Source organism: Oncorhynchus keta, chromosome 2 (assembly GCF_023373465.1).
Source record: "Oncorhynchus keta strain PuntledgeMale-10-30-2019 chromosome 2, Oket_V2, whole genome shotgun sequence".
In the NCBI taxonomy this organism is placed as follows: domain Eukaryota; kingdom Metazoa; phylum Chordata; class Actinopteri; order Salmoniformes; family Salmonidae; genus Oncorhynchus; species Oncorhynchus keta.
In genome coordinates, this window is record NC_068422.1 from 13,277,905 (window position 1) to 13,293,330 (window position 15,426).

Consider the following 15,426-nt stretch of genomic DNA (forward strand, 5'->3'; position numbering starts at 1 on the left):
TCCGCATCACACACACACACTCCTGATTTACTGTTAGTCAAATACAGTGAAGAAATGTTGAGTATTCCAGCGGTCCTGTCTGTGGACCCTGAGCCAGCGGCACAGCGCTGAAGGAACATTAATGGGATACTCTGTGAGCACTCTCAGGATACGGTTACACAAAACAACATGCCAGGATTAGTCCTAATTGGGGATGGCAACTTGGATGTTTCTCAGTGCTAAATTGCCAATCAAATGATGCCGGTGGGACAAAAAGTACAGAGTAGCTTAGCCTTGCAGATATTTTATAGAATTAGAGCTAGATCCTTTGAACATTGTTTCTCCCCATAGAATTATAAATTGTACAATGGACATTCAGATTCAAATCTATGTTCCAATCCACGTATTTGTGGCATTTCCACAGATGATTTCTAGGTTACTTTTTTTATACTTTGACGAGAGCAGAGCAAAATGTCCCAGTCTGAGATGTTATCTTGGCTGTTTTTCAAAACTCTTCAATTGCTTTCTTTCCTAGTCACCTTTCCTCCATCACTCAAGGCAGGACAATGCAGGGCAGGCCTCTCCTTTTCAAGGGTACTATTACATGAAGGTTCTATATCTCCCGCCATGGAAAAAAACCTATGGAATTAGAGATCCGATGCCAAGATATTCCCAAAGATTGCACTTCTTTAAAGGGCTGTTCTCTCAAGGGTGGTTCCACTACTGGCAAATAGGCCAGGGTGCCTAGGCTATGGTTGAGTGAGGCAATGGTGCCTGGTCTGATTAATCAGGCTCTAATACACAATTAATTGGTATATACAACCTGCAACTACTGCCTGATCAATTTTGTAATTGTTTCTTACAAGTCAGAATGTAGAAAAAATAATAATAATAAACTTACTCTACCAGTTGTCTGTCCTTCAGCTGCTCGAAATGAGAAAATATTGTTCTTATTTATTTTTATCTTAAAAATACATATCTACAATTCAAAACAACAAAAAGGTATGGATTCTTCTCCATCCTCCCCTGATTGAGAATATAAATGTTTTATTGTCATGGCATGCTTAGTTCAATAGCTATTTACGAGAGAAAACGGAAAACATAAAACAAACTTTACCTCGTGACAAACCAAACCAAATGCTACCGGCTCTCTAAGTCAGGTAAACAATACTTTCCTGTGGATATTTTGCCTCAAATTGAGCAGCTGAAGGACAAACCACACAGACAACCGGTAGAGTAGGCCTTCAACATTCTGGGTTGTACAATACATTTACACGATTTACAGGCATTAATTGCAGATGGTATAAACCAATTAATTGTGTATTACAGACTGATTAATCAGACTATATTGTGCCATACTTATCTTTTTTATTTGACCTTTATTTAACTAGGCAAGTCAGTTAAGAACAAATTCTTATTTTCAATGACGGCCTAAGATCAGTGGGTTAACTGCCTGTTCAGGGGCAGAACGACAGATTTGTACCTTGTCAGCTCGGGGATTCCAGTTACTAGTCCAACGCTCTAACCACTAGGCTACCCTGCCGCCCCATCTCAAGCATTATGTAGCTTGTTTAATGCGTTATACGTTAAATCTTGCGGACTAAATGCAACTCCAGAGGGTTTGAATCGGCAGTTTTGTGTTTAGCCTGAGTGAAAGTGGAATGCAAGAGCATAAATACTAGAGGTGGAACTGTTCTGGGGGCCTTTAACACACCTGTGCTGTCTTGAGCCACACAAATGTAAATAAGGATGTTAGCTCTTGGTCGTCAGCATCAGTTGATCGAACTTGATTGTCCTGGCTGCCTCAGCAGATTAGGCTGACATTTTACATTTACATTTAAGTCATTTAGCAGACGCTCTTATCCAGAGCGACTTTGGAGGACCGGTGACTCCCTGATCTACTGGAATCTGTGCACACACACAAACACCAGGAAAAATAGCCTGAATCTCTTCTTTAATGTCAGTAAGATTGGGGACAATAAGTTGAATAACAGCTGTTGCAGGGCATGCACTTTCCTATACCATGTAGCTCCAGCATCTGCCATCATGTGAAGTAGTGCATCGCCACAGTGCTTGGATAAGAGCTGTCAAATATCTTCAGCTTGCTCAGCAGTAGGAGTTGCAAATCTGCCTTTTACCGATGTAAAATGTGCAGAATGCATCCTGGAGATTAGATGTGATGCTAAATTCACCATGAAACTAACTGGAAACGTTTAGACTTACAGTCATGTAACAAAACCGTTATACACAAACGTGTGAAGAGTTTAGGAAACCTCAGCAGTCTTTCCTTGGTGAATAATACTCCAGATAAAATGGGACAATAACATTAGATCTAGGATTAAAGCCTTGACGTTACCAGCTGTTTTTTATTCATTACAACGATGTAGAAAATCAAAAGACAGAACTCTAGCTAACAAATTGCTAGATTGTTAACAATTTAGCAACAGCTAATGTTACTTGCCTGCCAACTGTTTGGTTGGCGAGTAGTTTCATCCGATTGAACTGTTTCTTCATTGTGCGTCCTTCTCCAGTGGAGTCGTGCTACTTTTTAGAGCTGGAAAAGTAAATCCTGTGATGTGCTTCATCAGACAAGAGTCCTTTTGTTGGCCATGAAGTTCACAATATAGCCAACTAACAGTCAGTAGCTTTGTGTCGAAGATTAGCTTGCAGCTAGCTAAAGCTATGAACCAATTAAAATAACGAGTCACTTTTTAGCTAGCTAGTTTAGGTTAGTCTTCAAGTGGTTGTTTCAGAAAAAAGTTATTCCGTCGGGTGTTGACGACATCATTAAAGCCATGTATTTTATCAAAAAGCTAGAAAACCATCCAGAGTTCCGCTGACTGCTTGCAGCCTTTATGCTGAATATCTATCTGGCTAACCACCGTCGAACGCTTTTCCCAACCAGCTAGCTAGCAGCACACCTCTCTTTGCCAGCACAAGCTGATGATGGCGTTGAATGGGTGGCAGGAAGAATAGGTTGCAAAAGCATCCATATACCGCAATCCCCAGCACTGTTAAATGTGCTGCTGACTGTGGGGCATGGAACAGTTTACGAAAGTCATCTTGCTCGCTCCAGTGACACAATTCAGTACTGCAGAATTTGCACTGACCTCTGGATGAGTTTTTTATCATGAAGATGTTGAATATGCCAACATTACGCAGCAAAATGTACACATAGCTATTAAAACAATCAGTTTAGTTGAAATGTCAAACTGTTGTTCAATGACATACATAATCAGTTGTTGACATCAGAACTCGTCTTCATCAACAACAATTTATCATCAACTTTCACTCCCTAATCGCCTATGGAGCTCATAGCGGTACGCGCGCCTACCAGTGACGTCTCAATACACGTCTACTTACGTTGAACCTTATAATGGACTGTTTTGCAGATAGATGGACATGTGTTGTCATCTGATTCCTCATAATTAATGTAAAAAAATAATAATAATAATCTTAAAGTAGATCAAATAAGATAAGTTAAAATAGAAGAGAGAAGGTTTTACTGATAAAGTTGCACACGCACTGTCGTGGATGCAAGGTCCGATCACTTCTGACACCAATGTAATGAAACAGGCAGGGGGCAGGTCACGAGCCCTCGACCTTCTAGCCCGAGGTCCGGCGCGCTATCGACTGTGCCCCAAATCATGCTGAACGGCAGAGTCGATTTCCGCGCTTATAAACCCAGGGTCGTTACAATATAAATAAAGGGGGCATATAAACCATACATAAATCACCATAAATAAAGGACACCATAAATAAAGGATAAATAAAGGGAGCATATATGCAGACAATGAAAACTCTTACAATATTCAATGATTACATTTCTCAAAATCAGGTTATAGGCTACATGTGCACCACCAAATCAGAACAGTAGGTGAAATTAAGAGATGAAAATAGACCAAATTATTAGGGTGAGGCACATGGGCTACTAACAGCTTGCTACACCACATCCACTTAGTCAGTGGTAGAAAAAGTACCCAATTGCCATACTTGAGTAAATGTAATGATACCTTAATAGAAAATGACTCAAGTAAAAGTCATCCAGTAAAATACTACTTGAGTAAAAGTTTCAAATATACTTAAGTATCAAAAGTAAATGTAATCGCTAAAATATACTTAAGTATAAAAATTAAAAGTATAAATCATTTAAAATGTCTTATATTACGCAAACCAGACAGCATAATTTTCTTGTTTTTTTATTTACGGATAGCCAGAGGCACAATTCAACACTCAGACATAATTTACAGACAAAGCGTGTGTTTAGTGAGTCCACCAGATCAGAGGCAGTAGGGATGACCAGGGATGTTCTCTTGATAAGCACATGAATTAGACAATTTTCCTGTCCTGCTAATCATTCAAAATGAAACGAGTACTTTTGGGTGTGAGGGAAAATGTGTGGAGTAAAAAGTACATTTTTCTTTAGGAATGTAGTGAAGTAAAAGTAAAAGTTGTCAAAAATATAAATAGTAAAGTAAAGTACAGATACCTTAAAAAACGACTTAAGTAGTACTTTAAAGTATTTTTACTTAAGTACTTTACACTACTGCACTTAGTATTACTTTCTTAGCTACAGTATACATATCTTCCTGGCATATTACATAATTTATGCAGCAGCATTCAAGACATGTTTGGACTCACCGTTGTGCTGTGCTCAGTTGAACAGGAAGGTGGCGCGGTGGACCTTAGTGGGAAAATGTTGTCATCAAAGTCTGGCATTCTCTAGATTTATTGTGCTTTCAAGACAACAGGGAACTGGGGGAAAAAGATCAAATCATGATGACGTCAGTGATCTTCAGTTCGTAGCTCTAGAAAGAGGCCAGAGTTTTCGATTTACAATTCCGAGTTGGATGAAAGTTCAAAACGTATTTTCCCAGTCGTAGCTCGTTTTTCCAGTTGTCTTGAACTCACTTTGCAGTTCTGAGTTAACAGTTGTTATGCCCGCGGCACAAATCATGCTTCATTGACAGCATGGCCAATGTTAAATGTTTATAACTTGAAAATAGGAAAATATAACCTTAATCTTAGATTTGGGACCTCAGAGCCACTCCACTGAATAGCAGGCTAATGATTGATTTGCAATGCTTGCCGTTAGCCACTGATTCCTTCCAAACCACTCATTGTTGAATTTACGATTTCAAACTTGTTGTGTAATATTTATGTCCAATGAGCACCGATACGTTTCATCTATAATTTATCTTCGTTATTTCTCTTCATATGACAAGGATTAAAAAGGATTTTCCAGTAGATTGTCAACTTCATTCATGATGATGACTGCTCGCTAAGATTTTGAAAGTATGATGTTGACATTATCATTCCAATCAAAGCTACTGTAGATATAACGTGATTTGATGTCATTTAATCTAGGGCCAATGACCTTGAGCCTACTTGGATGGGCACTTCTAATGTAACTCTATGGCAGCACCCAAGGAGCTTGAATTTTTTTCGAGCTCTACCCTTGGCAGTGACGTAGTGTCCTTATGAGTGACAGAACACTGAGCCAATCATTGCGCAAAGCTCCGTATTTTCTGCTGGCTTGCCCCAACATCACAGAAAGCACTGTTCTTGGCTGAAACACCTGCATTTTGGAGCTCCCTTACTCAAGAAAACAAAAAAGAGACCATGTTTGCATGCGGCTTTATTAACTTAATGATTTTATTTATTTTTTAACATTTTTTGAAAACTGATATGTGACATGCCAAAATAATATGTGATAAGTGATATACCAAAACAACATGCAAAACAGACAAGCCTAAAAAAATGAATGACGGGTCGCCGCTGGACATAGAATATGCTTGATAGTGTAGCGACCCGCACAGACAGCAGCTATGTATTACGCTATTAATTGGTTGTGTTGTACTTACCAGCACCCAGTGTTCGCGGGGTCCGACATGCCAATCAACCTGCTATCTGCCAATCACGAGAATGCCTGGAATGTTCTGAAGCCGGGCATCCTGGTGGTTGGTGGAGTGGCGTGGGGGCTTGGCAGGGGGATGGAGCGTTGCATGTTAAAACCATGTTTAGCCATTGTTCTCTCTCTTACGTCTGGTCTTCGCAAGAGAAGGTCACGGTTGTTTTATATGGTGTCTTTCATTTATTTGGCGTGGGCTGCGGCCAAACTGTAGCCTGTGTGGAGTTTGGTTAATAAACCGTAAATTCAATTTTCTGTCTGGACAATTGTTCCTTTATGAGCTAGCCAGGTCATTACAATACATTATAACAATCCCAAGTACATTTGATGCGTCTCTAAAATTACACATTGTAACAATCCCAGATCTGTTGAGATGTAACCTAACGTAGCAGACGTAAAATAGATATATAATATCGTTTTAATGCATTTCGTGTATTGGTTGTGGTGGATAGAGACTAGGCCAATGAAAACGTAGGAAAATGAATTGAGCGTTGCATTATGGGTAAATATACTGTATATGTCGGAAGTTGAAGAAAGGCTACTTCAACTTAGCTCAGAATTTCTTGCAAGTTGTGACAGACAGTACATTATTTAACTGTTGCTAATTATATCAACCTCGTCTATCTACTTGAGTTTGACCACCTGCCCGGTAAAGATTTTTGCTCGGCTGCGAAGCAACGGTCAAAGCTAACCAATGTTAGCCACATTGGAACAGCTGATGCATGTGGTGTTGTAGAAGTTGTTTTTCAAATGTACAAGCTGCTGCTTAGCTAGGTGATCCGAATTGCAACATTGTATGCGAATGCAACAAGTCAATTGCCTCCCTTCGGAGAAGCAACCAGCCTGCCTTTAGTATTTATTCAGATTGTACACAGTAAATGACACGCCCATATTTAATCATTCAATATTACTTTTCTCTTATCCCGTCATAAATGGGAGCATATTATTTTTTATGCTGCATTTGGGCATGTTATACTTACCATTTGTTTGATTTTCTGATATGCAACCAGTAAAGGCTACTGGACAGACCCCTATGTCCAGTATTTTGTGAGGCCAGTAGGAGAACGAAGGGCTCCAGAAATCAACTGAGGCAAGTCCATGTATATATCGGCCAGAGCCAAAAACACATTTGTAAAAAATAAAATAAAAACTAGCTTGAAGAAGGTCTGCTTCATACTATGTTACTAAATCTCTGTTGTCTTCTGTTAGGTTACTATGCCTGTTTGCGGGGAATGAACCACCTGGATGCCTTCCTCAGGAAGACGGTATGTAACTGTCAGATAGTGAACCTGGGGGCAGGGCTGGACACCACTTTCTGGAGGTTAAAGGTACTGGTCTAATAATCCCATTAAACAAATGCATTTATTTTACAGTACAATCTATGCTTGTCCTTGGTTTGTACTTTCATTGTCATTTGTTTGTCATATAATATATGCCATTTAGCTGACGCTTTTATCCAAAGCGACTTACAGTCATGTGTGCATACATTCTACGTATGGGTGGTCCCGGGAATCGAACCCACTACCCTGGCGTTACAAGCGCCATGCTCTACCAACTGAGCCACAGAAGGACCACGTTTTTATGTTTTTAGGAAGAAAACCTCGAAACCAAGTCGACTTTCCGATGATTGCTTGCAGGAAAATACACAACAAAAAGTAAGCCGTTTTATTTTTCCTCTTTAGAAAACTTCATATAGATCAGTTTTATTTGTTTTGACATAATTGTGGTCTCAGTAATGTCAGAAATTGACCTGTAGAGGGAGGCAGAGCCTGTCCAGCTAAACTTGTAGTGAGATCATCTCTAATAAGAAACACACCTTAATGTGTAGTTATAATGTTGTGCACCTCTTCGGGACAAAACCACTGCTGTCAATACCTCTTATTGAGACCTATTCCACAGATTCATTATTACTAAGTAATGATGTTAAAGACATTGACTGATACAAATCAACATGATAACGGAATGGGATTGTCTCTTATGGTGACATCATTTGTATTGTCTGTGTGTGTTTCAGATGGCCACAACCTAGACTCAGACAGGCACTGCATCATCGGTGCTGACCTCAGGGACATCCCAGGCCTAGATGACAAACTGAAGAAGTTCCACCTCAACCCAGAGTCAGTGAAAATAACATATTGAATATGTTTTAATATTTTTTTCGACAGCTTTGCAAGAGTCTAGCCAATTGAAATAGCAGTATACGGCTGTATCAGTGGATCAGCAGTTGTGCTGTAGCAATACAATACAATATGTTTGGTATGGGATTGGTGTTTTGGGCTGGTAGTGTTCTTTCACTGTACCTAACTCGTATTTATGGTCTTGGCCAACGAGGCCGAATGTTCCGCAGTCAGTTCCTGATCACGACAATCATATACAGTTCAGTCAGAAGTAGAGGTCGACCGATTATGATTTTTCAATGTCGATACCGATTATTGGAGGACCCAAAAAAAAGACGATACCGATTAATCGGCCAATTTATTTATTTGTAATGACAATTACAACAATACCGAATTGAACACTTTTTTATTTGAACTTAATATAATGCATCAAAAACAATTTAGCCTCAAATAAATAATAGAACATGTTCAATTTGTTTTAAATAATGCAAAAACAAGTGTTAGGGGAAAAAAGTAAAAGTGCAATATGTGCCATGTACAAAAGCTAACGTTTAAGTTCCTTGCTCAGAACATGAGAACATATGAAAACTGGTGGTTCCTTTCAACATGAGTCTTCAATATTTCCATGTAAGAAGTTTCAGGTTGTAGTTATTATAGGAATATTTCTCTATACCATTTCTATTTCATATACCTTTTACTATTGGATGTTCTTATAGGCACTATAGAATTGCCAGTGTAACAGTATAGCTTCCGTCCCTCTCCTCGCCCTTACCTAGGCTCGAACCAGGGACACATCGACAACAGCCACCCTCGAAGCATTGTTACCCATCGCTCCATAAAAGCCACGGCCCTTGCAGAGCAAGGGGAACAACTACTCAGAGCGAGTGACGTCACCGATAGAAACGCTATTAGCGCGCACCCCGCTAACTAGCTAGCCATTTCACATCAGTTACACCAGCCTAATCTCGGGAGTTGATAGGCTTGAAGTCATAAACGGCTCAATGCTAAAAGCACACCGAAAAGCTGCTGGCAAATGCACAAAAGTGCTGTTTGAATGAATGCTTACGAGCCTGCTGCTGCCTACCACCGCTCAGTCAGACTGCTCTATCAAATATCAAATCATAGACTTAATTATAACATAACACACAGAAATACGAGCCTTAGGTCATTAAACTCAGTTTTTCACAATTCCTCACATTTAATTCAAGTAAAAATTCCCTGTTTTAGGTCAGTTAGGATCACTACTTTATGTTAAGGTGAAATGTCAGAATAATAGTAGAGAATTATTTCTTTCAGCTTTTATTTCTTTCATTTACATTTACATTTAAGTCATTTAGCAGACGCTCTTATCCAGAGCGACTTACAAATTGGTGCATTCATCACATTCCCAGTGGGTCAGAAGTTTACATACACTCAATTAGTATTTGGTAGCATTGCCTTTCAATTGTTTAACTTGGGAAAAACATTTTGCGTTGCCTTCCACAAGCTTCCCACAATTAGTTGAGTGAATTTTGGCCCATTCATCCTGACAGAGCTGGTGGAACTGAGTCAGGTTTGTAGGCCTCTTTGCTCACGCACACTTTTTAAGTTCTGCCCACAAATTGTCTATTGGATTGAGGTCAGGGCTTTGTGATGGCCACTCCAATACCTTGAGTTTGTTGTCCTTAAGCCATTTTGCCACAACTTTGGAAGTATGCTTGGCGTCATTGTCCATTTGGAAGACCCATTTGCGACCAAGCTTTAACTTCCTGACTGATGTTTTGAGATATTGCTTCAAGATATCCACATAATTTTCCTACCTCATGATGTCATCTGTTTTGTGAAGTGCACCAGTCCCTCCTGCAGCAAAGCACCCCCACAACATGATGCTGCCACCTCCGTGCTTCACGGTTGGGATGTTGTTCTTTGTCTTGCAAGCCTCCCCCTTTTTCCTCCAAACGTAACAAGGGTCATTATCGCCAAACAGTTCTATTTTTGTTTCATTAGACTGGAGGACATTTCTCCAAAAAGTCCCCATGTGCAGTTGCAAGCCGTAGTCTGGCTTTTTTATGGCGGTTTTGGAGCTGTGGCTTCTTCCTTGCTGAGCGGCCTTTCAGGTTATGTTGATATAGGACTCGTTTTACTGTGGATATAGATACTTTTGTACCCGTTTACTCCAGCATCTTCACAAGGTCCTTTGCTGTTGTTCTGGGATTGATTTGCACTTTTTGCACCAAAGTGCGTTTATCTCTTGGAGACAGAACGCGCCTCCTTCCTGAGTGGTATGACGGCTGCGTGGTCCCATGGTGTTTATACTGGCATACTATTGTTTGTACAGATGAGCGTGGTACCTTCAGGCGTTTGGAAATTGCTCCCACGGATGAACCAGACTTGTGGAAGTAAATCATTCTTTTTCTGAGGTCTTGGCTGATTTATTTTGATTTTCCCATGATGTCAAGCAAAGAGGCACTGAGTTTGAAGGTAGGCCTTGAAATACATCCACAGGTACACCTCCAATTGACTCAAATTATTAAATTAGCCTATCGGAATTTTCTAAAGCCATGACATTTTCTGGAATTTTCCAAGCTGTTTAAAGGCACAGTCAACTTAGTGTATGTAAACTTCTGACCCACTGGAATTGTGATACAGTGAATTATATGTGAAATAATCTGTCTGTAAACAATTGTTGGGAAAATTACTTGTCATGCGCAAAGTAGATGTCCTAACCGACTTGCCACAACTATAGCTTGTTAACAAGACATTTGTGGAGTGGTTGAAAAACAAGTTTTAATTACTCCAACCTAAAAGTGTATGTTAACTTCCAACTTCAACTGTACTTGGGTGCTCTTTGATTTTGCATTGTTTTTCATCTGTGTGTCAAAGAACCCCATCTCCTTTGATCTCAGCCTATGAGACTTGGAAAGCCCTGTTACAAGAATTGTATTCATACTGTTTAAGTGCATATATTCACAGCTTCCTATGAGGTCTGGTCCACCACCCAAGCCTCGACTACGTTAGAATGAGTTCTCTGTGGATTCAAGTGTCTTCTGAAATGGCCTCCACTTGTGCCAAAGGCTCTATGGATGTGGTGTTATGTCAGAGATTCTGACGAAATTAAGATGAAAATCAATGTCAGTCATTGGAATCCCAAGTACAGTACCCTCAACCCTCTAGCAATTATACAACAACCTTACAACAACACATCAAAACACCTTTTTGATAGATCTGAAGGGACGTTACAGATAAATATAAAGGAAGCGCTGATAATGGGGCATGGTTAGATAAGGTACACATTGTGACGCAAATGCTGTCTATACTTGCTGAGTGGGTGCCTTCCAGGCCTGTATAGAGAAACACTGTTGTGATTAGGAGATCCCAAATCTGTGTTTACAACAGCTGCGTCAGTCTCCTGATTTCTCACGGTCTGAAACCAAACCACGGTCTCAGGGCCAAAGATTTATGAAGTCACATAGTCAAGAGGTTTGCTTGCTTTAGAAAGTTTACATTGTAGTCATTTAGCAGATGCTCTTATCCAGAACAACTTACAGCAACATTTAGGGTTAAGTGCCTTGTTCAAGGGCACATCAACAGATTTTTCACCTAGTCGGCTCTGCAATTCGAACCAGCGACCTTTCGTTTACTGGCCCAATGCTCTTAACCACTAGGCTACCTGCCTCTCTAGTTTTTCACTCATTATGAACCTTTGCTTGGAAATATTAAATATTGTCACCCCAAACACTGAACCAGAATCTGGGCCTTACCGGAGACGTTGATATGGCCACTCTCCTTTAAGCCCAGGAAGCAGCCATTGAACCTGCCATTCACCAGCTTTTCAAGCTAAATAATGTGAAAACATGTTCATTACTCACCAAATATGGAGTTTTGATTAGCAACTATCGTCATTTACTCATACTGATTACTAAATCATGACAATTAAACAACAAATCCCAAGTGTTGATTTTGTGCAAGACATTCCCTGAAGTGGAACATGTTTGCATTAGTAGAAAGTGCACTTCCGAAAGACGGGCTGGGAGAATGTAGATGCTCTGGATATGATGACTGTGTACAGTGTTATAACTCAGGATGACGTGGCAAGGTAAAACAAAGTCTGTTACATACAGTAGGCAAATGGTACATCTCATGTTATTCCTCTGTTTTCACGATGTTTAGCTCTAATACGTTTCTCCACCTTTGTTTATAGAGAATAGAGCATCTGGAGTTTCTGGATGAAAAGGAACTTCTGCAGCAGCTCCTCCAACACTCAGTATCTGCTGGGCCACCAAGGACAAGTTCAAGCAGGTACATATGGGTTAGATTAGTCACATACACATTATTTGTAAGTCTGTACATTTTGATACAGAACATTGTTTTATTTCTATCGCTGTTCATGACAAGGTGACCAGTTGCTTTCTGAACCTGGACTGTCTTGTCTTAAGCCTCTTTCTCTGTGCCATGACCAACACTATCAAGAGAGGAGAGAAAAAACCCATCAACACCTTCACATCAGACTCAAGTCTTGTCTGCTCTGTGGGAAATGCATGGCATCAGCAGAATTCTACTGAATGTGTTTCCGTTGCATCCCATAAAAGCAACCACTGTCTCCCAACATGCTTTTGTGAAGAGAATGGATGTTTCCGCTGGAAGTGTGATACAGTGCATTCGGAAAGTATTCAGACCCCTTGACATTTTCCACATTTTTTTATGTTACAGCCTTATTCTAAAAATGTATGTAATAAAACATTTTCCTCATCAATCTACGCACAATACCCCATACTGACAAAGCAAAAACATGTTTTTAGAAATGTTTTCAAATGTATAAAAAACAGAAATACCTTATTGACATAACTATTCAGACCCTTCGTTATGGAATTGAAATTGAGCTCAGGTGCATCCCATTGATCATCCTTGAGATGTTTTACAACTTGGGAGTCCATCTGTGGTATATTCAATTGATTGGACATGATTTGGAAAGGCACACACCTGTCTATATAAGGTCCCACAGTTGACACTGCATGTCAGAGCAAAAACCAAGTCATGAGGTCGAAGGAATCCAACAAGACAACGCGCTAGTGGCTTCGGGACAAGTCTTTGAATATCCTTGAGTGGCCCGGACTTGAACCCGATCGAACATCTCTGGAGAGACCTGAAAGTAGCTGTGTCTAACCTAACAGTGTTTGAGAGGATCTGCAGAAAAGAATTGGAGAAACTCCCCAAATACAGGTGTGCCAAGCTTGTAGTGTCATACCCAAGAAGACTCTTGGCTGTAATCGCTGCCAAAGGTACTTCAACAAAGTACTGAGTAAATGGTCTGGATACTTATGTAAATGTGATATTTCAGTTTTGAGGGGGGTGAATAAATTAGCATATTTAAAATAAAAACAGTTTTTGCTTTGACATTATGCAGTATTGTGTGTAGATTGATGAGGGGGGGGGGGTTATTTGATTTTAGAATACGGGTGTAATGTAACAAAATGTGGAAAATGTCCAAGGGGTGTGAGTACTTTCTGAATACACTGTATGAACGACAAGACACTGGTAGCTTAAGGACATAAGCCCTAGCCTTCATTTAATTTTATCCATCTGTCTGCTCTGCACTGTCTGTTTCTAATGTTCATTCAGACAACATAAAGCAGAGAGAAGTAAAAGGAAGATTTATTTTTATTTGTCAAGTATTTAATGTGCCATTGTGTTGTGAACTGAAATATTTGGTTTATTTAGAAATGTATTGCTAAGACCGATATTTTCTTATGTATAGAAATTAGGAGTTAATACTTTGGATGCACTTTAACAGATCTGTTTGATTCAATTGCTGGATTTACAGTAGCAATAGATACATTTGCATGTAACTAGGATTCTTGTCTGAAAGAAATCAACTGGGCATTTTCACTCAGCAGAGCAATTTCAAGTCCTCGCAAGTGATACCACAGTACCAATGAAATGACAATGCACGTCTATGGCAGTTGAATAAAGGTGTTTAATATTTGTGTATGAAAACCTGACCACCATCATGTGGTCTACAAATTGTACATTTGATACCATGAAAGTCCAATGTCATTTCCACACGGATGACACATTATAGTTACAGGGCACAGAAAGGAAATGTTTGAGTTTCGCCTGTCGCCCTCTGTGAACTGTGTCCTGATGGTCAGACCTGTGTTTTTACAGAGAAACATTAACCCAATATGACCTTGTGTACACTGAGATAGAGATAGCGGCACTAGAGCACTGAAGACATGGTAAGTCTAGAGAGATGTTTATAACACTGAATTATAGTGCCTAGTAAAAATACATACCACTTGCACAGTCTTTGCATTATTTTGCTTATTTTAGCTGTTCTTGCCATAATATGGACTTGGTCTTTTACCAATAAATGTGGTCCTTCTGTAGCTCAGTTGGTAGAGCATGGCGCTTGTAACGCCAGGGTAGTGGGTTCGATTCCCGGGATCACCCATACGTAGAATGTATGCACACATGACTGTAAGTCGCTTTGGATAAAAGCGTCTGCTAAATGGCATATATTATTATTATTATTAAGGCTATCTTCTGTATACCACCCCTACCTTGTCACAACTGATTGGCTCAAACTCATTAAGAAGGAAATAAATTCCACAAATGAACTTTTACCAAGGCACACCTGATAATAGAATTCCAGGTGACTTCATGAAGCTGATTGAGAGAGTGCCAAGAGTGCAAAGCTGTCATCAAGGCTACTTTGAATTATATAAAATAGATTTTGATTTCTTTAACACTTTTTTGGTTTCTACATGATTCCATGTGTTATGTCATAGTTGTGATGTCTTCACTATTATTCTACAATGTAGAAAATAGTAAAAATAAAGAAAAACCATTGAATTGCTAGGTGTGTCCAAACTTTTGACTGGTACTGTATATTAATAAAAAAATATATTTACAAGATTTCTAAAATGTAGTGCACTGGGCCTTTACTAGTCCTGTATTAGCGGACCAATATAGCCATCTGTAGCGCAGACAAACATTTTATGTCTAGGGGTCTTATGCTTAGTTAACTGCACATCAGGTGCAGGGAATTAGGTGATCATCAGTCAGTGTCGCAGACGTTTTGAGTCTTTAGTTTGGGCATGCCTGTTTGTAGTTTTATTTTTGTATATTTATTTTAGTCACCATCTGAACAAATAATAATCCGCTTGGCTGGCCGACCAAGAGGTCAAGAAGGAGCTGTGCCTGGACCCTGGTAAATTGGCCGTTTCCTTGGCACATGTACATTCAACACAGTCCTCATATGCTGATATTTCACATTGATGCACTCCTTAAATCAGGTTACCGACCAGTTAACTAAACATAAGACCCCTAGACATTAAAGTGCATCAACATTAGGGGGATAAGTTTCGTAACATGTATAAACATCTGTGTTCCTCAAGGTTCTGTTTTAGGACCACTATTGTTTTCACTATACAGTGTATA

The 15,426-nt window shown here is 39.7% G+C and overlaps 1 protein-coding gene and 1 long non-coding RNA gene across 9 annotated transcripts in view; one reads left to right on the plus strand and one right to left on the minus strand.

Moving 5' to 3' along the window:
• Positions 1–5,326, minus strand: part of LOC118396914 (rho GTPase-activating protein 17-like) — a 51,316-nt gene extending 45,990 nt beyond the window's left edge. For 4 of the 7 annotated variants that reach the window (XM_052472216.1, XM_052472229.1, XM_052472227.1 and 1 more), the window contains exon 1: positions 2,441–3,270. In XM_052472216.1, the coding sequence (XP_052328176.1) occupies positions 2,441–2,493 (53 nt within the window). In that variant the 5' untranslated portion in view covers positions 2,494–3,270. Of the gene's footprint in view, positions 1–2,440; positions 3,271–4,620 lie in introns of those variants that run through there. The other 3 variants (XM_052472232.1, XM_035791313.2, XM_052472208.1) reach the window with 2 other exon arrangements.
• Positions 5,327–7,097: 1,771 nt separating this feature from the next.
• Positions 7,098–14,844, plus strand: LOC118396967 (uncharacterized). 2 transcript variants are annotated; one of them, XR_004828305.2, is made up of 5 exons: positions 7,098–7,218; positions 7,482–7,545; positions 7,905–8,007; positions 12,188–12,285; positions 12,423–14,844. It is a non-coding gene; the product is annotated as an uncharacterized LOC118396967 (long non-coding RNA). The 2 variants fall into 2 exon arrangements; XR_004828303.2 differs by having other exon boundaries at positions 7,104–7,545.
• Positions 14,845–15,426: the final 582 nt, after the last annotated feature.